Genomic DNA, 23,935 nt, shown 5'->3' with positions numbered 1-23,935 from the left:
GATGCTAAGGCTATCAACCCCCCCAAAAAGGGGATGATCCCTCCAGCAGAGTATCCAGCTACATTTTGGCAGTATGCCCCTAGGTAGCTCGAGCAGGAAGCACACAGTGAGCCCTTTTTATTTGAATCTCTGGAAAATTGGTGGGAAAATCAAACCAATCAATTCCTTAGATCAACCACACATCTACATTGTAACCATTTGCACCTGACTGGCTCAATAAACTTGAAGACATGAGCACAGACAGGAGAAACAGCACAGCTAGAGACAGATAGCTGCAGAACATGAGTCAACACAGCATAACAAACATTAACCCTTTGTAGACAGCTGTCTACAATCTTGTTCTCTATGTGTTCTCTATGTGTATGTAGGGCCACAGGATTACTGTCTGGGTCTTCCTAAACTTCTGCCCTGCAGCCAGGCACACAACAGGCTCATTCACTCTTTCTTCAAGGACCAGTCTAGGGGATGTTGTTTTTGTGGTTTTTATTTTTGGAGAACTTAGATAGGGTTGAGGGAAATGGTTTAATACTCCAAAGATAAGAACTATGTACAACTTGAGGACCTTGCATTCCTTTCCGAGCAAGCTATAATGAAGTCTTATGAGGGCTTATAACACACAGTAGACTTCAGTTTAAATAGTATTAGAGCCACAAGAAGAATATCTGGACAAAGCTCTTAAGGACATCAGCCGGTGTCCCCTTTAACAGACCCACAGCTGACTATAAGGCACCAGAGGGGTGGCCAGAGCACAGGGTCCCCAAGATCTCTCAGTATCTGTACTCACAAGGCCTAAGGACAGATGGTAGTCTCCTTCCAATCTTCCAAGCTACACCTTCCAGTGATACCAGATAGATCTTTGGCAGACAGCTCTCCTCAGTCAGCTTCTTCTTAGACCCTGGACCTCAACATTCCTCCCCTCATGTCACCCAGCAGCCTCTGCCTGTGAGGGCAGCGTCCCTACCAGGCTGAACTCCTCCACTCTGGGACACGACCCAGAGCTCTGTGTGCTCTCAGAATAAATATAGTCTCCCATGCTATCTGTATAACTCCACACCTATCTTCCAGAAACTTCTCAAGTTACCTGGATACTGTCAGGCAGACTAGCAGCAGCAGAGAATACAAAGCAGACCTGACTAAACATTAACAGCTCACTGAGTACAGTATGAGAAACTAAATCAAAAATACACACTAACACTTACCTAGCTATCCTAGTACCTACCTAGTATGGTGCTACATGTAAATACAGTGTTGTTTTGCAGTGAGTAGAACTTATTTGTTGCCTTTTTATTGTGTTAGATGATAATGTGTGCTTCCCTACCCACCTTTACAGAATAGAATATGAAAGGGTAGCTCAGAATAGCGTCTTATGCTGTGTAGTGTGATCTAAACCGCAACACATGTAACACACATTATCAGGCTTACTATATTTTGCGGTTCACATTTAGCAATGCTGTATGTATTAGCTTTGATAGGGATGATGTCAGCTAAAGGTCAATCACTATCAGGTGGGTGTGGCTGCAGTGACACGCTGCCTCTTCCTGACTCTGCCCACAGGTTAGTGCAGAGTCAGATGAAACAAACAAGGAGGGTCATGTGGCCTCCATGTGGCCTCATTCTTCTCTTCATTTTAAGGTAGAAACCCTCAAATAAATGTTGGAATAAGGAGAGAAAGATGCACAGTAAACAGGGGAAGTATGAATTATGGGATTTTTGACTTACCGTAAAATCAATTTCTCTGATGTTCATTGACGGACACAGCTCCTCCTGATCTTCTTAACCATTGGGTTACACTGCCCCCTACAGGAGTAGGACACTAGGCAGAAAAAAAGTCTGGCTACATGTATGAGCAGTCCCAGGGGGTGCACTCCCTCTCTATGCTATAGGTACTCAGTTTTGTTACAAACAGTGTCAGAAGAATTACAACTTCACAGAGGGGCGGGTGCTGTGTCCGTCAATGAATATCAGAGCAATGGATTTTTACGGTAAGTCAAAAATCCTATTTTCTCTTTCGTTCATTGACAGACCCTGCTCTTTTAACCATTGGGACACCCCAAAGCAATGTTAAACATGAGGGGTGGGAACAGCGAAAAAGAAATTCCCAAGGCTAAACTATAGCAAACCAGGTAAACAGGAGCTCAACCAAAACAACTGGAGCCCACCTAAAAAAAAAATACACCATCAAAGAGGACCAGGTCCTCTAAACAGCAGCCTGCAAAACCTTGCGCCCAAAAGAAGCATCCACAGATGCCAACACATCCACTTTATAGAACTTTGTGAAAGTGTGCCCCAACGACCAGGTGCCCGCCTTGCAAACCTGCGTCACGGACGTCTGATGACGGAAGCAATTACATCCTGGAATCCATCTGCCCTCAGGTTAGGCTGCAACCAGGATGGTGTGCTTAGCTGATAATGCCCCTCCTCCCCTCCTCTAGATGAAAGAAAATAAAGAAAAAAATGCCCATGAAGACTCCTGAGATGTTTGAAATCATTTTGGCCTAGGCATGGTAACCGGAAAGAACCTGAAGAAATGTAAAAAAAGTTTTAAACAAGTAAATGTACTATATCTTCCCATCTATTTACTAATGCTAGCAGAATAGGGAATAAATGGTTATTGATGATTGAGAGAGCCGAGTTCCACTTAAGACCCCTGTGGTTGGGGGGCCCGTGGAACCCAGCTTACATTAGAGAGATTGAGAAACCCCTCTCTCAGCTCCCTTGGCCCCTCTTATTGTGTAAGTCACCCTGAAAATGATGGACAGCTACTTTATGGACACTGAGAATATGGGTTGGATTACTTCAAAATGGGACAGTAATATTTATCAACAACATCTCTCAAGAAATATATGAAGACTATTCCTGGTTTGCTTGATTCTGAACATGTTCATTGAAAGAGCTGGTCACATTGGCCTCTGTTCCATGTTCTTCAATGTAGGAGACAGACAGTCTGTTACTGGTGGTCTCCTGCTATTGTCTGTGTATTAAGGTGTGATGTATTCACACTTCTAGTATTGTGTACTTCATGAGCTCGATGAGGGCAAGTCTGCTAGTTAATTATCTTAAGTTAATTAAAATTTCTCTACACAATTTAATCTGCATCAGATAATGTAATCAGGCACCTGACCTGGTGTGGTATATATTAGATGTGAGTTTGTTCAATAAATGTTCCAGATTTTATACAAACTATTCTCAAATTTTCAAACTAATATAGTTTTGTATGGGGGCGGCTGTAATATCTGATACTTATGTTCAAGACTGAAGGAAGCGGTATACTGACAGAAGCATACAGGCGCATTGTGGGTCACAGTTCCGTTACAGCCCCTTTCACACTTATGCGGCCTAAAATATGCATGCTTCTACCGCAATTTTGCCACAATTTTGACTAGACATGAAGTAATGCCTATGTCTATAGACCTCGAAACGCTTTAAAATTGGCCCAAAGTAGTGCAAGGACTACTTTGAAGTCATTGCGACTTGAAGTTGTACAGATATGAACGGTACTCTTTGGAAATCACGGAGTACGACTTGTCATGCGACTTTGCAGTCCCAAATCACATGACAAGTCGCACAAATGTGAAAGGGGCCTAAAAGGTACAAAAGTAAAACCTTCTAATCTGATCCAGATTTAGGTAAACAGGTCCATAGGTTTGTTGGCCTGCTGCTTGCCTTGAAGTCAGTAAACCCTCGTTTTCACTGAACACAGCTTTGAAATTGTGCAACTTCATCTGAAATCACATGATTTCAAAGCCATGACTTCCGGTGCGGTTTGAAAGACATCTGTGCGGCTTCATGCACAGATGCCTATTAAAGTCACATCCGAAATAGTCAAAAGTAGTGCAGGAACTACTTTTGCAAATCAGTGCGTTGCCACAAAGTCGGCGTCACACCGATTGAAACAGTGCCATTGCGGTATATAGGCTGCGACTTGTCATGGGATTTGACCGGTCAAATCGCTTCAGTGTGAACGAGGGCTAAACGAGTGTATTACAAATGGATTCCCCATGTCCCTCTTGACTAATCATAGATCTACACTGTCATAGATGTAATAAATGTACTTTGTAGTAATGTAATAGATGTACTTTGTAATATCTCTGTTTCCTGGTACATATAAACATTTTGGACTTTCCCTTTCTATAGGTAGTTACACCTGCTCTCTTACGACTAGTGGACCACCATCAAACCAAACCACAACCATCAGCACAATGAAGACATTACAGATTCAACCGTCAAATGATACGGACACATACTGTGATGACCCTTCCTTTAGACTGACATGCTGTAGTGATGACATTGGTAAATTTATTGTGACATGGACTCTGAATGACTCTTTAGGTATGGCCCCAACATAATTCTTATTGTAATTAGGTTAATAAACGAAAAATATGGTATTAGGGTATTCAGTTGAGCCCATGTTCACATTGGTCCGATTTGACATGTCAAATCACATTTAAAATAGGAGGCAATTGCCGGCAATTGCACCGTCCGAATGTGGCGCTGCACCAATTTCAAAAAGTAATTTCTGTACTACTTTTGGTGACTTCAGGGGGCGATTTCCATAGACATGTGTGCAGGAACCCGCACAGATGTCTGTGAAATCGCCCCCGAAGTTGGACTGAAATGTCAGCTGTAAATCGTGTGAGTTTAGCTGAACTCGCACGATTTCAAAACGGCCTCAGTGTGAACCTGGGCTAAAACTGAAATTCTAATTTGATAACATGTTTGTGTTTGGTGGAATAAGTTGATGCAATTATAGGTTTAATGTGTGGTAAACCTTGCGCTTATGGTACAAGTGTAAAAAATTTAAGAAATGTGTGCTAAGTTACATGCGAAGCTGCTGCTGACAATAAAGTGCAAGTGAAACTTCTGTCACTTCTAACAGTAATTGGAGGACGGTCATTTGTATCTAAAGGACATTGATATATATTTCACTTTATTCACCTGTCACTTTTATATGCATTTGTGATGTTAAGTTTGTTGTATGTATGCATATATTGATTATCAGTGGTAATATTCATTAGCAGCGCTGACATATCTTCACACTCAATTATAGGTTTAATCTGCAGTGCCACCTGCAGGAGAAATCTGGTATCTCAGTGCAGCATTCCAGATGAACCAGTTCTGCCTGGGAACCTTAACCACTTTACCACTAGAGGATTTTGCTGTCTTACATCTGGGCCACTTTTTGCGATTCAGCACTGTGCGACTTTAACTGACAATTGCGCGGTCGTGCGATGCCGTACCCAAACGAAATTTACGTTCTTTTTTTCCCACAAACAGAGCTTTCTTTTGGTGGTATTTGATAACCTGTGCGATTTTTACTTTTTGCGCTATAAACAAAAAAGAGCGTTTATTTTGAAAAAATAACAATATTTTTAACATTTTTTTATATGAAATTCCCCCCAAAAAAATGTAAAAATCAAATTTTTTTTAAAATTTTTGGCCAATTTGTTTTATGCTACCTATGTTTGGTAAAACTTAAAATAAAAAATAAGCTTATTTTGATTGGTTTGTGCAAAAGTTATTGCGTTTACTAACAAAGGGAAAGATTTCTGTCATTTTTGGTGTTTTTTTTTTTTTTTTAACGCGTAATGGCGGCGATCTGCGATTTTTTTTTTTGCGGGACTGCGACATTGCGGCGGACAGATCGGACCCTTGACTGACATTTTTGACACTTTTGGGGTTACCAGTGACATTACTGCAGTAATCAGTGCTATATATATGCACTGTTACTGTAAAAATGACACTGGCAGGGAAGGGGTTAATTTTATTGGAGAGGGAGGGGTTAATGTATGCCTGGTGCTTACTAACGTGTGTGGGGGGAGGTGACTGAGTGACACAAGGACAGATCGAGGGTTCAACTATGCTGAACCCTGCAATCTGACCCTGCCTGTCACTTAGGAGACCCGCCCACTTGTGTTTACACAAGCAGGCGGATCTCCACACTCGATTCCCCGCCGCTGCTCCTCCCCTGGCCCGACTCCCGCTGTGACTGAATACAGCGGGGGCGAGCCTCCGGCGGCGAGTGCGCGCCGCCGAGAAAGGGGAGTGTCTGGTGACGTAGGTCTACGTCGCCAGACGATAACGAGCCACTTTGCCGCAGTAGGCTCAATGAGACGTGTTTTGACGGAGGACAAAAATGTTATAGCCTGCACACCAGAATTTTTTCGGTCGAAAAGTCGGAGTTGGTTGTTGGAAGCATCATACTAACAAGCCGAAAATCGGCAGATCGGTTGTCGGACGAAAATTCCCAGCCGAATTTCGACGCGTTTGTACGAGGCTTTAGTATAGCAATGGTAAGGGTTTAGTTGGTTGGGTAGTGTAAAAGCAAAACTAGAATCTGACTATTGATTTTAAGCGGACTGTATAAGATCAAGTCCCCTTGTTAATATATAGGGCTTTATTCACTGAGCTATAACATGTTCATTGCCTTAAAGGCCATTATTCCCATGCCAGTATTTTTCAGTTCATTCATCTGAATACAACAGTTACTGAATGAACTGAGCATATAAAGTGTTTTCACAAGAAATGCCCATTTGAACAGGCCCATTTGTCCAGGTCTTTAACTAATGTCTTACTTTTGGGTGAATACTATAGAGTTGATACATGAATACATGATACATCCCATTGACTTCTTCCTAATGAGTTCCCAGTTCCACCTGCCTCCTGCAGCCTGCCTGCATCTGAATTGTCCATTTTTACTGGCATTGTACATTTTCCAGTGGGAGTGTGAGGCTTCCTTCTTGGACCCCATGTTCCATCACTGGTGTAGAGTGGCAGAGGCTTGATCTGCTACAGTTCTGTTACCTTAAGCAGTCAGCAGTCAGTGACTAAGTCTGCTAGCATTATATATATATATATATATATATATATATATATATATATATATATATATATGTAAATAAATAAATAAATAAATAACACACACAGTACATTGGTTTGGGTGGACCGATTAACTGCTTTATTTTTTAGACAGGGAATTCCCCGAATACAGTGGCTGCTGTTGGCGTCAGAACAACTTTTGTTGCCAATTTCCCTCTAGTTAATTCTCTATGGATTTATTTTGCTGTCTTTTATGTAAAGTGTGTAATAAATTGTAACCTATATATAAACATTATATAATTCTATTCTCAACAGGAATTGTAGGAACCATGACAAACAATGATACTTGCAGCACATACACTCTGACCCCCAGCATCACACGGTCTTGTTCCTCTGTCATTAATTACAACTGTAATTTTACCAGGAATGAAGGCGCATCCTCTTCACAGCTAATAAAGGTGACCTACATTCAAAGAGGTATGATATTTTGGGTTTCTATATCTGTATCCAGAGGAAAAGCTTATAGCCCTGGACTCGCCACTCCCCCCCCCCCCTCTTTATCCATTGCCATCGCTGGGAGGAGTGAAACTAGGAATTTTTTCTTTACTAACATTTTGTGGAAAACCTTGGTATTTTGCTAGCATTTTGCCTTTCAATAGAGAAGACAGAATCATTGTGTTTTGTAATAGCGCAATTGGCTTTAAATGGAACCTAAGGGTTATCAAAATTATTTTTAAAACATGTGAACCCATTCGTGTGCCAAGAAATATCCCATATTAGTTGGAAACTTGAGGTTAGATATAGAGTCAGCTTGGTTAAAGAATACAAACGCAATTATCACCTAAGCAGTGTGCAAAATAACTCCACTCATCTCTAATTATGTCCTCACATAACTTATCCAGCATGTATCCCCTGTTTTCAGATGTACCTCCATCCTCTGTAGCCAACTCTACCTCTAATGCAGCCAAATTCACCTCCATCCCTTAAAAACCAAATCAGCCTCCATCCACTGCATCCAAATCTACTTCTATCCACTGAAACCAAATGAATCCCCATCCCCTTGCAGACAAATCCCCTTCCATCTCCTGCAGCCAAATCTACATTCATTCCATGCAGCCAAATAAGCCTCTATTCCCTGCAGTCAAACTAACCTACTTCCCCTGTTGCCAAGTCTACTTATATCTACTGCAGCCAGATTCACCTCCAAATTTACTTCCATCACCTGAAATCAAATCAATCCCCCACCTCCTTCAGTCCAATTATTCTCCATCCCCTGCAGCCTAATCTACCTTCATCTCCTGTAGCCATATTCACCTCCTTTCCCTTGAGGTGATTGTGGCCATATTAGTGAACTTTTAACAAAAACAGTAGAGTACTGTCGATGATACTTTTATATTCGCACTAACATTCAAACTTTCAGGACAAGCTTTTGGGGTGATACACCCCAAAAAGCTTACCTTCTTCCCCTGAAACCAAATAAACCTCTATCCCCTGCATCCACTTAAGCCCCGGAAGATTTTACCCCCTTCCTGACCAGGGGGTATTTTGCGATTCGGCACTGCGTGACTTTAATGGACAATTGCACGGTCGTGCGACGCTGTACCTGAACGAATTTGACGTCCTTTTTTCCCACCAAACAGAGCTTTCTTTTGGTGGTATTTGATCACCTGTGCGATTTTTTGATCATGCGCTATAAACAAAAAAAGAGCGTCAATTCTGCAAAAATAACAATATTTTTCACATTTTTTATATGAAATTCCCCCCCAAAAAAATGTAAAAATCAAAATTTTTTAACATTTTCGGCCAATTTGTTTTATGCTACATATGTTTGGTAAAAAAAAAATCGCAAAAAGCGTATTTTAATTGGTTTGCGCAAAAGTTATCGCGTTTACTAACAAAGGGAAAGATTTTTGTTGTTTTTTTTTTAAACGCGTAATGGCGGGTTCTGCGATTTTTTTTGCGGTACTGCGACATTGCGGTGGACAGATTGGACCCTTGACATTTTTTACATTTTTGGGGTTACCAGTGACATTTCTACAGTAAACAGTGCTATACATATGCACTGTTACTGTAAAATTACACTGGCAGTGAAGGGGTTAACTTTATTTGAGAGGGAGGGGCTGTGTGTGTCCCTAGGGGCGTGATTCTAACTGTGATTGGCGGTGGCTTGTGGTGTAGGAACAATGATCAAAGGGCCTACATAGTAGAACCGTATGATCATTGTTTCTACACCGGGGAGAATGACAGGCGGCTTGTTTACATTAGCCGCCTGCCTTTCTCCCTCTCCCCCGACGATCCCCGAGTGACCGGCGGACATCGGGTCCGGCGCTCACACGCGCGGGGGGATCCGTGACCGCGCGGGAGCGCGCCTCCGGCGGCGCACGCTCGCTCCCCAGAGCCTCACAGGCTAGCGACGTAGACCTACGTTGCTCTGGCTGTGAGGGGCTGACTGCCGCAGTAAATATACTGTGCGCAGTTGGCTAGTGGCTAACGTTATCCATCCCCTGAAGTCAAGTCAACCTCCATATCATTGCAGTCAAATCCACTTCCATTCCCTGTAACCAAAAAGTGACCTCCATCCCCTGCAGCCAAATCGACCTCCATCCCCTGTTACATGTTCTAGCATGGTAACACTCCAGCTATATCAATGGATAATGGATTATAGAGGAGGCATTAGACTGTAAGCTACAGAGGAAGGAATTGATGGGACTGGTTTTGAGTTCCTTGTAAAATGTTGCAGCAGATGTCAGAGCTTACAGAAACTCCAAGGAGAGTTCACAAGTCAGATCAAAACCCTCTCACCCAGTGCAGGGACAAGGTCTTTTATCACCCAGGGTGAAAATGCCAAACTGCATCCCCCAGGAGGAGTCAGGAGAGGGGGTTAGAGAAGCATATGCATTGCTTAAATATATATGTAGTGATTGTGGCACGTGCTGCAATGGTTACAACCTCTTATTGAGGAATAAGGAACTTGTTTTTTGTGTTGGAAATTATGACATCTACATTAGGGTTGCACCGATATCGGTATCGGTGCCGATACAGAGTATTTGCATGAGTACTTATGAGTAAACCAATACCTTTGTGGTGCAATTTGCAAAATACAAAAGGAATGGGCTCAAATCTCACTGTAAAGAATTGCATGCAATTTAAACAGGAATGCGGTGTGGTCTCCCGCACTGCTCCTGTGTGTGTGAACCCAGTATAGAAAGGGAAGCGCCATCTAGTGTAGCAATGGGCAGTTTAATAAAAATAGCAACTCACATTTAAAAGTACATATCTTGTCAAATCCATAATCTGCATAGTGTCCCCGTCCCGCCGATGATAAAAAACCACGACCGCTGAAGGTGCTCACAAGTCTGGAGGAGATGTATAGGCAGTCTGCCCCCAAGCTGACATTACTTCCTCCCTATACCCACAGGAACTTCTCCTCCAGCCCTGTGAACACCTCCAGTGGCCAAACGGTATCTATACAACCCTAGCCAACAGTAAATTTTATGATTCTGGCTAAGTTTACACTTGTGGTTATGGAACATAAAAAACAGGTGGTTGAGCAGTGGTTTAACCATCCCCCCCCCTAACCCCCAAGTGGCAAAAGCAGCTGTATGGAGGTATATGCATGCCACGGCTGTGATTCTTTGCAAATAAATTGAGCAATAATCTGAATGCTCACCCCTAGGCATAAATTCCCCCTTCTTCCAATACAAGTCTGCCTCCCTGCTGAAATCCCCCCACCCAGCACAAATCTTTGGCCCCCACTCCCCTTCTCAAATCCTTTCTCTCCTCAGTCTCTGCACAAATCCCCCCCCCCCCAAAAAAAAAACCCTCCTAGCATCAGTCCTCTACCCCTCAAATGTCCCCCCCCCCACTAGAAATCCCCCCCTTTCAGCACCAATTCCCCTCCACCAATTCCCTTTCCTAGTACAACCTGCCTCCCCCACCCCCCACAACAAATTTTCCTTCCTAGCACACATACCCTCAAAAACATCTCTACTGGCACAAATCCCCTACCCCTAAAAAAAAAAAAAAAAAAATGTTTCTATCATATTACATTTATAGCACAACCCCCCCCCCCAATCCCTCCCTTCTAGCACAAATCTTTTTCCCCTCCCAACACAAATATTCCCAAATCACTACTCCTAGCACACCTCCTTAAATTTGCCCTCCTAGAATGATTTATACCCCCTTCCACCCTCCAAATTCCCCTTCTTAACACCAATCCCCTCTCCCCCAATCACTGTGTGGTGCCCCCCCCCCACCTCACATGATACCACATTGCCCAGGGAAGCTCCCCTCCTGCCCACCCCTTGTCCCGGCCCTGCTCCTAAACATCAAGGTGACATACTGCCTCCTAACTAGTGAGGCAGCAGCAGAACGGAGCTCTTCACACTAGGAATAGACCGATATGCTTTTTCCAGGGCCGATACCGATATTTTGGTCACAACGTATCGATATCGGCCGATATTTTGTACATTTAAAGTTTTGAAAAATAAAGAAAATTTTTGACACAAATCTGGTACTGAACATGTTAAAAAAAATTTAATGCTTAATGGCTGGCTGGCACCCTGTGGTGGGTGGCTGGCTTGCTGGCGCCCTGTGGTGGATGGATGGCTGGCACGGGCACCCTGTGGTGGGTGGCTGGTTGGCACCCTGTGATGGATGGGTGGCTGGCACAGGGGCTGTGGGTGGCTGGCTGGTACAGGGCCTGTGGGTGGCTGGCTGGTACAGTGCCTGTGGCTGGCAGGTACAGGGCCTGTGGGTGACTGGCTGGCTGGTACAGGGCCTGTGGGTGGCTGGCTGGCTGGCTCGCTGGTACAGTGCCTGTGGCTGGCTGGCTGGTACAGGGCTTGTGGGTGTGGGTGGCTGGCTGGCACCGAGCTGCTGTGGATGGGTGTATGGCTGTGATACACTCCCGCGAGACTAGTCCCGACTCCAGATGAGGCTGTCCAAGGCGAAGGAGGCGGCCTAAGAAGGCAGAATGATGTCACAAAAATATTGGCAATATCAGCCAGTTCTGGGGCCGATACAGATATATCGGGGAAAGTGCATATCGCTTGCCGATAATTGGTCTGTCCCTACTTCACATAACACGAAGGACACTTGACCCTTCTGCCCACCCCTTGTCCTGGCTCTGCTCTCACCAAACTCTAACGTATTCTCCAAAGGTACTGTATATACACCAGTCAGTCATAACATTATGACCACAGACAGGTAAAGTGAATAACATTGATTATGTTAGGACAATGGTACCTGGAAGTGGAATGTATTAGACAGCAAGTGAACATGTGGGTCCCTGAAGTTAATGTATATAAAGCAGAACAAATGGGCAAGATTTAAGATTTAAGACTTAAGATTTGAGAAACTTTTACAAGGCCCAAATTGTAATTGCTAGATGACTGGGTCAGAGCATCTCCACCAACCTCAGCTCTTGTGGGATGTTCCCAGGCTGCCGTGGTCAGCACCTACCAAAAGTGGTGAAATGAAATAAAATCAGTAAACCAGCAACTGGGTCATGGGTGGCCAAGGCTCCTTGATATATGTGAGGAGGGAAGATTGGCTTGTGTAGTCTGAACCAATAGAAGAGCTACTGTAGCTTAAAAAGTTAAATGCTGGCCCTACTAGAAAGGTGTCAGAACACACAATGCATCGTAGTTTGTTGTGTATGGGGCTGTGTAAACGTAGACCAGTCTGGGTGACCATGCTGACCAATGTCCACAGCCAAAAGTCCTTCAGAACTGCCTTAATTCTTTGTGCCATAGATTCAACAAGGTGTTGGAAACATTCCTCAGAGATTTTGGTCCATGGTGACATGACTCACACAGTTGCCGCAGATTTGTTGGCTGCACATCCATGAGGTGAATCTCCCATTTCACCACATCCCAAGGGTGCTCTATTGGATTGAGATTTGGTGACTGTGGCGGCCAATGAAGTACATTGAACTCATGGTCATGTTCAATGACCAGTGGTGAGATGATTTGAGCTTTGTGACATGGTGCATTGTCATAAAGGGATGGACACAGTCAGCAACAATACTCAGGTGGGCATTTAAAAGATGCTCAAAGAGTACTATGGGGCCCAAAGTGTGCTGAGAAAATATCTCTCAAACCATTACACCACCACCAGCCTGAACCGTTGATATAAGGCAGAATAGAGCCATGCTTTCATGTCGTTTACGCCAAATTCTGACCCTACAATCTGAATGTGGCAGCTGAAATAGGGACGCATCAGACCAGACAAAGTTTTTCCAATCTTCTATTGTCCACTTTTTGTGAGCCTGTGCAAATTGTAGTCTCAGTTTCCTGTTAGCTGACAGGAGAAGCACCCGGTGTGGTCTTTGGCTGCTGTAGCTCACCTCTTCAAGGTTTGATGTGTTGTGCGTTCAGAGATGGTATTCTGCATACCTTGGTTGTAATGAGAGTTTATTTAAAATACTGTTGCCTTTCTATCATCTTTAACTAGTCTGCCTGTTCTCCTCTGACATCAGCAAGGCATTTTCCTCCACACAACTACCACTCACTGGATATTTTCTCTTTTTTTGGACCATTCTCTGTGTAGCACAATTCCCAGCCGTTTTGCTGGATATGGGTCCCCCTGGGTTACCGCTAGCAACAACAGCACATTTAAGCATGTTTCTCCAAGTGTGAGCACTGAGATAATGAACAGTTTAGTATATTTGGGTTTTTGTATTTATTTGGTAACTTGGATAGGAGAAGGGATGAGTGGGATACTCCTTTGGCTCAACTATGCACAAATTGCTAGAGACAATTGAAAAATGCCGGTTGGCGCTGGCTGGATGCCAGTCAATGCCTATTAACGCTGGTTAACGCTGGCCTGCTGCCTGTTAACGCTGAACTGACTACTGACTGCTTTCCTGAATAAAGAAGTCCTCTTTAAGCTCCCGTATGCACTCCTTGCTGAGGTAGCTACATGTATACTCTGCTGCATTGTTGAACACTTCAGGGCCCACACCGGTGCCCCCTTTCTCTCTTATCTTCAGGGCATAGACACTGGCACCCCCTTTCTCTAAGCCTTCTCTACTGGTTAGCTGTCTCCCTTTGACCTTCTGGAGTGATCCCCTCTCCTAGGCAGACCCCTGGGCGGTTTCAAGTACTCACGACACTGTTTTTTCCTGAAACTTCTGCCCAGCAGCTCCACTCGGTCCACAGCACTCTGGATCCCTCTCTGCAGCCCAGCTCAACCTTCATCCTCTAGGCCGACTGCCCAGGACACCCTCTCTAGCTCTGACAGGAGGAGAGATAGCCGTCACCCTCCTCCTGGGACTCTGCTTCCCGCTAAAGACGCCCTGTAACATGCTCCCCTCAGACTTATAACTCATCCCAGGGTGCACTGCGGCAAACTGCGCCCACTGAGACAGCTAAAAGCCCTGGTGTGCTATTGGCTAGGTTTCCTCCACTGTCCAATAAGAGCCCTCATTGAATACAGTGGGGAGACTCGCCAGACTCAACAGGTCACACCTGGAAACATGTGACAGCCTAATTAAAAGATCAGGGCCCCCTGATAAGCAGACAGGGTTTCATATATGCTTTTCCCTAGCACCTACCTAGGAGGGTGCTACATCTGCAAATCCAAGAGATGGTTGTGCATGAAAATCTCATTAGGTCAGCAGTTTTTGAAATACTCAAACCAGCCAGTCTGGCACCAACAGGCATTCCACGTTCAAAGTCACTTAAAACTGAGCATCAGAATTGGAAAGAAAGGGGATTTAACTTCAACAAGTTATTTTTACCACATCTAGTTGGCTAAATATATTGAGTTGCTGCCCCGTGATTGGCTGATTAGCAATTTGTATTACCAAGCAATTGAACAGGTGTACCAAATAAAATGGCCGGTGTGTGCATTCCATAAACCATATAAAGAAAAACAGTCTAGCATTATGAACAGTATCTATCGAACCCAATCCCAAAAGGGCCATTTTAAAAATAACAAGGCCCAGGGGTAGAGTTCAGTACCTAGACATAAAAACCAGAAAGAGAGAAGAGGAGAGAGAGAAAAAAAAAAAGAGGTAGGGAAAGACCTGATTTTATCTCTCCTGGTGAGGCAGGGAGCCCCAAAACCATGGCTAACAAAAGGTAGTAGAGCCTCACAGGGGATCCTCTCCCAAATGCCAGGGCTCCCATATCACATTATGATGCTCTACCATATCACAAGACGTGCTGTGAGGGACTCCATGATGTCCACCTCCTTAATCCTAACTTATAGCTCAATAGAGGTCGGTGGGGTTTGCCGTTTCCACTGAAGAGCTACCAGACGGGTGGTCATAATGTTATGGCTGATCATTGTAAAGAATTAGCTCCAAATAGAAGCCGGGTTTAAAAAAAGTCAAAATAAAAAACTTACAGTGGTGCGTCTTCTACAATTGTAGAACAACTGTTGGCAGATTGACTTAATCCACTGAATCATTTGTTTATAATTGACAACTGGTTAAGAGCACTTAGATATTAGATATAAGCAGGCTATGCATGCGCCAATTGTAAGTCAATTTTAACCACTTTCCATCTACCAGGAAAAGCAAATACGACTGAAATTAATTGGCAGAAATTAGGCAATGACCCCCCCCCCCCCCCCCCCCCCCAGGAATGCAACAGACCTCCAGAATGCAATGCATTGTATAGTTGAAACATTTTTGAAAAATTGAAATGAGAAAAAAGGCTAGGGCAATTTTTGCAAAGCAATCTGGTTTCAGGTTCATTGGGGGCATTTTCCATCTCCTTGAAGTGAATCAAAGTGATGATTTTATGTCCTTGATAGCACTGCAGTAGTGTAAAAAAAATTGGATAAAAGGTTTAATCACTGCAAAAATTGCCACATGCAGTGGCGGCTGGTGCTCAAAATTTTTTGGGGGGGGGGCGCAAAAAGAAAAATGTAATAGGTATTGCTTCGCGCCAAAAAACGCAGTAAAAAAATTGCGTGACTTTGCAGCTGTGCCCCCTTCAATGCAATGAACACTGTGCTGTGCCCCCTTCAATGCAATGAACACTGTGTTGTGCCCCCTTCAATGCAATGAACACTGTGCTGTGCCCCCTTCAATGCAATAAACACTGTGCTGTGCCCCCTTCAATGCAATAAACACTGTGCTGTGCCCCCACAATGCAGAGTTCAGCGTGCATGCCCCTTTCAATGCAGAGCGCCACAGCATTGTCCCCAATCACTGGAGAGCGCCACAGCATTTTCCCCAATGATTGCAGAATGCCCACAGCATTGTCCCCCAATGATTGCAGAGTGCCACAGCATTGTACCCCAATGATTGCAGAGTGCCCACAGCATTGTACCCCAATGATTGCAGAGTGCCACAGAATTGTACCCCAATGATTGCAGAGTGCCCACAGCATTGTACCCCAATGATTGCAGAGTGCCACAGAATTGTACCCCAATGATTGCAGAGCGCCTCACAGCATTGTCCCCCAATGATTGCAGAGTGCCCACAGCATTGTACCCCAATGATTGCAGAGTGCCACAGAATTGTACCCCAATGATTGCAGAGTGCCACAGCATTGTACCCCAATGATTGCAGAGTGCCCACAGCATTGTACCCCAATAATTGCAGAGTGTCCACGGCATTGTACCCCAATGATTGCAGAGTGCCCACAGCATTGTCCCCCAATGATTGCAGAGTGCCACAGAATTGTACCCCGATGATTGCAGAGTGACACAGCATTGTACCCCAATAAATGCAGAGTGCCCACAGCATTGTACCCCAATGATTGCAGAGTGCCCACAGCATTGTACCCCAATGATTGCAGAGTGCCACAGAATTGTACCCCAATGATTGCAGAGTGCCACAGAATTGTACTCCAATGATTGCAGAGTGCCACAGAATTGTACCCCAATGATTGCAAAGTGCCACAGAATTGTACCCCGATGATTGCAGAGTGCGACAGAATTGTACCCCAATGATTGCAGAGTGCCACAGCATTGTACCCCAATGATTGCAGAGTGCCACAGAATTGTACCCCAATGATTGCAGAGTGCCACAGCATTGTACCCCAATGATTGCAGAGTGCCCACAGCATTGTACCCCAATAAATGCAGAGTGCCCACAGCATTGTACCCCAATGATTGCAGAGTGCCACAGCATTGTACCCCAATAAATGCAGAGCGCCACAGCATTGTACCCCAATGATTGCAGAGTGCCCACAGCATTGTCCCCCAATAAATGCAGAGTGCCCACAGCATTGTCCCCCAATGATTGCAGAGTGCCACAGCATTGTACCCCAATAAATGCAGAGCGCCACATCATTGTACCCCAATAAATGCAGAGTGCCCACAGCATTGTACCCCAATGATTGCAGAGTGCCACAGCATTGTATCCCAATAAATGCAGAGCGCCACAGCATTATACCCCAATAAATGCAGAGTGCTACAGCATTGTCCCCCAATACATGCAGAGTGTCCATAGCATTGTACCCCAATAAATGCAGAGTGCCACAGCATTGTACCCCAATAAATGCAGAGTGCCACAGCATTGTCCCCCAATAAATGCAGAGTGCCCACAGCATTGTACCCCAATAAATGCAGAGTGCCCACAGCATTGTACCCCAATACATGCAGAGTGCCCATAGCATTGTACCCCAATAAATGCAGAGTGCCACAGCATTGTCCCCCAATAAATGCAGAGTGCCCACAGCATTGTACCCCAATAAATGCAGAGTGCCCACAGCATTGTACCCCAATAAAGGCAGAGTGCCCACAGCATTGTCCCCCAATAAATGCAGAGTGCCCACAGCATTGTCCCCCAATAAATGCAGAGTGCCCACAGCATTGTACCCCAATAAATGCAGAGTGCCCACAGCATTGTCCCCCAATAAATGCAGAGCGCCACAGCATTGTACCCCAATAAATGCAGAGTGCCCACAGCATTGTACCCCAATAAATGCAGAGTGCCCACAGCATTGTCCCCCAATCAATGCAGAGACCAGCGTGTGTGCTCCCTTCAATTTAATGCACTTACCTGGCGGCGGCGGCGGCGGGTTCTTCCCTCCTCGATCCAGTCCGTCCTCTCTGCGGCGGCGGGAAGGAGAGCGGCTTCTCCCTCGTCCTCAGAGCGGCGGTGACGGTGAGTGACTGACTCACGCACCGGCACCGCCCCCATTGTGACGTCAGGGATCGGATGTCCTGGATGATGATTGGTCCAGGCTGGAGACTGAACCAATCACAGCCAGGATATCCGAAAGTGGGGGTGTCCAATCGCAAGGACTTGCGATCGAGTTACGCCCCCAGAAGGCTGCCGATCGGCGCCTCTTCTTTTTGTAAAACTTTATTTGTTCGCATTGTCATTTTTTTTTCTTTTTTTTAGGGGTAGGGGGGCGGCGCCCTGGCGCCCCCTACGCACGGGCCTCCACTGGCCACATGTATGATCAGATTTAGAAATTAAAGATACCTAAAACATGTAACTTTTTTCATAGAAAGGTCTTTAGCTTTTATCTATAATGACAGAAGTGTGTGATCATGTTAGACACACTAGTGCTTCCTAGGGTTCCTCTTTAACCACTTAAGCCCCGGAAGATTTTACCCCCATTCCGACCAGGGGGTATTTTACGACTCGGCACTGCGTGAATTTAACTGACAATTGTGCGGTCATGCAATGTGGTACCCAAACGAAATTTACGTCCTTTTTTTCCCACAAACAGAGCTTTCTTTTGGTGGTATTTGATCACCTCTACGCTTTTTATTTTTTGCGATATTAATAAAAAAAGAGGTAAAATTTTGCAAAAAAATTACATTTTCAACTTTGTCTTTTAAAAAATATCCAATATACTCAATGTATGTATTTTTTTTTGGCCAAAATATATTTAGCTACATGTCTTTGACAAAAAAAATTCAATGAGCGTATTTTTATTGGTTTGCGCAAAAGTTATAGCGTCTACAAACTATGGTGTAAATACTGAAATTTACGCAGCTTTAATTTTTGACTGCCTATCTCATTTCATGAAGTGCTAAAATGGCAGGGCAGTACAAACCCCCCCCCCAAACTACCACTTTTTGGAAAGTAGACATCCTAAGGAATGTTCTGAGAGGCATGTTGAGCTCATTGAATATTTCATTTTTTTGTCACAGGTGTTTGAAAAATGACTAAAAAATTTTTTTTTTTTACACAAAGTTGTCATTGAAATGATATATTGCTCACACATGCCATGGGTATATGTGTAATTACACCCCAAAATATATTCTGCTGCTTCTCCTGAGTACAGGGATACCACATATGTGGGACTTTTTGGGAGCCTAGCTGTGTACGGGACCACAAAAACAAATCCCCACCATCAGAATTTCAAAGGGCGTACATTTTTCATTGCATTTTCTCACTACCTCTAACGGTTTAGGAGGCCCTGAAATGTCAAGATACCACAAAACCCCCCCAAATGACCCCATTTTGGAAAGTAGACACCCCAAGCTGTTTGCTGAGAGGCATGGTGAGTCCATGGAATATTTTATATTTTACCACAAGTTTTGGGAAAATTACTATTTTTTTTTTTTTACACAACGTTGTCACTAAAAGATAAAATTCTCACACATGACATGGGTATATGTGAAATGACACCCCAAAATACATTCTGCTGCTTCTCTTGAGTACAGGGATACCCCATGTGTGAGATTTTTTTGCAGTCTAGCCGAGTACAGGTCCCCGAAAACCAGTCCCCGCTTTCAGGCTTTCCAAGGGCGTAAATTGTTGATTTCACTCCTGACTACCTATCACAGTTTTGGAGGCCATGAAATGCCAAGACAGCACAACCCCCCCCAAATGACCCCTTTTCGGAAAGTAGACACCCTGAGCTATTTGCAGAGAGGCATGTTGAGTGTTTTGCAGATGTCACTTTTTGTCACAAAGTTTTGGAAATTGAAAAAAGAGGAAAAAAAATGCATTTTCCTGTTTTTTCTTCATTTTCCAAAAAAAATGAGAGCTGCAAAATACTCACCATGCCTCTCAGCAAATATATTGGAGTGTCTACTTTGCAAAATGGGGTCATTTGGGGGGGGGGGTTTGTGCAATCTTGGCTTTTTATGGACTTCAAAAGTGTGATAGGTAGTAAGGAGTGAGATCAACAATTTACGCCCTTAGAAAGCCAAAAGGTGCGCATTGGTTTTCCGGGTCCTGTACACGGCTAGACTGGCAAAAAGTCTCACACATGGGGTATCATTTTACTCAGGAGAAGCAGCAGAATGTATTTTGGGGTGTCATTTCACATATACCCATGGCATGTGTGAGCAATATATCATTTACTGACAACTTTGTGTAAAATAAAAAAAAAAAAAAAAAAAAATTTTCCCGAAACTTGTGGCAAAATATAAACTATTCCATGGACTCACCATGCTTCTCAGCCAGTAGCTTGGAGTGTCTACTTTGCAAAATGGGGTCATTTGGGGGTTTTTTGTGCTATCTTGAAATTTCAGGGCCTCTGAAACTGTGACAGGTAGTCAGGGGTAAAATCAGCAATTTACGCCATTAGAAAACCTGAAGATGTGGACTGGTTGTCGGGGTCGCGTACACAGCTAGGCTCCCAAAAAGTCTCACACATGTGGTATCCCTGTACTCAGGAGAAGCAAAAGAATGTATTTTGGGGTGTCATTTCACATATTCCCATGGCATGCATGAGCAATATATCATTTAGTGACAACTTTCTGTAAAAAAAACAAAAAAAAAAAAATAATAATTTTCCCGAAACTTGTGGCAAAATATAAAATACTCCATGGACTCACCATGCCTCTCAGAAAAAAGCTTTGGGTGTCTACTTTTCAAAAAGGGGTCATTTGGGGGGTGTTTGAACAGTCCCGGCATTTTATGCTCAATCTTAGCCACACATCACCCACTCTTCTAACCACTTGAAAACCAAGCCTTTTCTGTGCCTTTTTGTTTACATGAAAAAATATTTTTTTTTTTACTAGAAAATTACTTTGAACCCCCAAACATTATATATTTTTTTAAAGCAGAGGCCCTATAGAATAAAATGGTGGATGTTGCAAATTTTTTTGTCACACGGTATTTGCGCACAGATTTTCCAAACGCAATTTTTGCGAAAAAAATACATTTTTTTTTTTATTGCACAAATACACTATATAATTCCAATTTTTTTGGTAAAATTTAAAAGATGATCTTATGCCGAGTTCATAGACACCTAACATGACATGCTTTAAAAATTGCGCATGCCTGCGCAGCAGCAAAAACATACGTACATTTTTAAAAACCTTTAAAAGTCTCTACAGGTTACCACTTTAGACTTACAGAGGAGGTCTACTGCAAGAATTACTGCACTCGATCTGGCGATTGCGGCGATACCTCACATGCATGCTGCAATTGCGGTTTACATATGACACTAGACCACCTCTTGCGTGCGCCATTGCGTGCAAGCCCCGGGGGAAAGGGGGGGGGCTCAATTTTTTTTTTTCTTTTTTCTTTTGCTTTTTTATGTTATTTTGACACCTTTCCTTTAATTTTTTTTTTAAATCATTTTTATTGTTATCATAGTGAATTTAAATATCCCCTATGATAGCAATCTGTGGTGACAGGTACTCTTTTTTAAAAAAATTGGGGTCTTTTAGACTCTAGATCTCTCCTCTGACCTTAACGCATCTGACCACACCAAAATTGGTGTGATAAAATACTTTCCCAATTTCCCAATGGCCCTGTTTATTTCTGGCGAAACAGAAGTCATAAAATGCTCGTAGCCTCCGGCATCTTAGGCCATAGAGATGATTGGAGCCATTCTCATCTCCAATTAGCTCTATGGTTAGATAATTGAACCACTAGCTGCACTCTCGGGTTAACCGGTGGGACAGGAGAGCCCGAGAAAAACCACGGAAGGCTGCGGAAGGCGGCGGTGGGGGGGGGGAGGCCCCTCCCACTGCATGTAAAAGCAGTCTAGCGGCCAATTACCTGCTAGGATTGCTTTTACATGTAAGCCAACCGCTGGCTGTAAAAAACGATACCAAGATGATGCCTAAATCTGCAGGCATCATCCTGGTATAACCACTCAAAGTCCAGCAACGTACCAGTACATTGCTGGTCCGTGTTTGGCATATAGGTTTTTTTTTTTTTTTCATGCAGCCTGTGGGCTGAACGGAAAAAAAGAGAACCTATCAGAAATCAGCACAGGAATAATGCGTAGTATTACTCATCATTAACCGCCCAAACAACCACCCACTGAATTTAATGATGGGTATACACGACACTATCCACGTATACCAAAATAGGATTTTAACTGCAGTGCTGAAATCAGAAAATCACCACAGCTGCTATTAGCAAAGGTATCCATATATGCTGAGCGCAAACACTGTTTGTGTCAGAATATATAAAATCAATGCGTGGTAGCCGACGAGTACCTGCAAGGGAAACAGGTCACAAAAGAATGAAAAAACAAAAAGTACATTAAAAAAAGTACAGTAGGAAGAGTAGAAGGACATATAAAATGACTGACAACAACAGTTTTTGGATCTTCATCATTAACCGCCCAAACAACCACCCACTGAATTTAATGATGGGTATACACGGCACTATCCACGTATACCAAAATAGGATTTTAACTGCAGTGCTGAAATCAGAAAATCACCACAGCTGCTATCAGCAAAGGTATCCATATATGCTGAGCGCAAACGCTGTTTGTGTCAGAATATATAAAATCAATGCGTGGTAGCCGACGAGTACCTGCAAGAGAAACAGGTCACAAAAGAATGAAAAAACAAACAAAGGACATTGAAAAAAGTATAGTAGGAAGGAGTAGAAGGACATATAAAATTACTGACACCACAACAGTTTTTGGATCCTTTTATTTTTCTTTCTAACTGTTCCTTTATTTCTTGATTTGGGACTGCGATCTTCTGCGATCTTCTCTTCCAGCTTGGGTCTCTCAAAATGTCGATGGACATCCAACATCCTTCGAGACCCTGTGTTTATGTGCCCTACACTGTGTCGTGCTGTATCCTATGCTAATAATCCACTAGTGTATGGTAGCGCTCGAAACATTCCCCGATGCAGAGACCAGGTTGGTCAGGACATTTGGGACAATAATAGCGGGTGTCACGCCTAAATCCGCACTTGCTACAGACACGACATCTTCTTTGGGGCCATCTTTGGGTAGGGGTACTCGGGAGGACATGTGAAAAATGCCTCTCATGCAGCCGGCTCACTGCATCTGGAAGGGGAAGTTGGGCAGGCATGCCTCCTGGGTACAGGTAGGCAAGGATGATCTCTTCCTGGAATTCCCGGAAAGATCCAGTTCGTCCTGACGCCCTGTATAGGACAAAGGCGTTCAGCATAGCCAATTGGTATAGGTAAACAGACACTTTTTTGTACCAGCGTCTGGCTTTACGGGCAACTAAATACGGTGCCAAAAGCTGGTCGTTAAGCTCCACCCCTCCCATATTAAGGTTATATTCGTGGACACAGAGGGGTTTCTCCATAACGCCAGTTGCCGTAGGAATTTGGATCGTCGTGTCTGGGTGAAGGGAGGACAGAACATAAACATCCCGTGTATCCTTCCACTTCACCGCAAGCAATTTGTCCGTTTTCAAGCAGGCTCTCGCCCCCCGACTAAGACGGGAATCTACAAGCCGTTGGGGGAAGCCCCGGCGATTAGGTCGCACGGTGCCACATGCGCCAATTTGTAAATCGAGAAGGTGACTAAATAGTGGCACGCTTGTGTAAAAGTTGTCCACGTACAAATGATCTTACCGCTGCTCCCTATGTAGTCTGGGCAGTTGGGGGGCTCCACACAGCTATCTTTTCCCTCATAGACCCGGAAACTAACTGTATAGCCTGTGGCCCTGTCACACAATTTATACAGTTTGACCCCGTACTTGGCACGCTTGCTGGGGAGGTACTGTTTCATAGCAAGGCGGCCAGTAAATTTAATCAGGGACTCGTCAACGCAGACAACTTGTTCGGGGGTAAACAAGGCTGCAAACCGCTGATTGAAGTGGTCTATGAGGGGCCGAATTTTGTGGAGCCAATCGTATGCAGGGTCTCCCCGAGGACAACAGATTTCATTGTCGCTGAAATGCATAAATCGCAGAATTTGCTCATATCTCGTCCTGGACATAGAGGCAGAGTACATGCGCATATGGTGAACTGGGCTAGTGGACCAATATAGCCGCAATTCACTCTGTTTAGTTA

General features: G+C 44.0%; 1 protein-coding gene across 1 annotated transcript in view; it reads left to right on the top strand.

The window, feature by feature from the left end:
* The window catches only part of LOC309550105 (adhesion G protein-coupled receptor F5-like), a gene marked incomplete at its 5' end in the record, with an annotated part of 389,437 nt that overhangs the window by 81,277 nt on the left and 284,225 nt on the right, over positions 1 to 23,935 (top strand). The window contains 2 exons of the mRNA XM_082250562.1: positions 4,135 to 4,329; positions 7,132 to 7,293. Coding sequence (XP_082106688.1) covers positions 4,135 to 4,329; positions 7,132 to 7,293 — 357 coding nt within the window. The remainder of the gene's footprint in view (positions 1 to 4,134; positions 4,330 to 7,131; positions 7,294 to 23,935) is intronic.

Source organism: Pelophylax lessonae (assembly GCF_965119305.1).
Source record: "Pelophylax lessonae genome assembly, chromosome: 3".
Lineage (NCBI taxonomy): Eukaryota > Metazoa > Chordata > Amphibia > Anura > Ranidae > Pelophylax > Pelophylax lessonae.
This window is presented reverse-complemented; position numbering and strand designations above follow the sequence as displayed.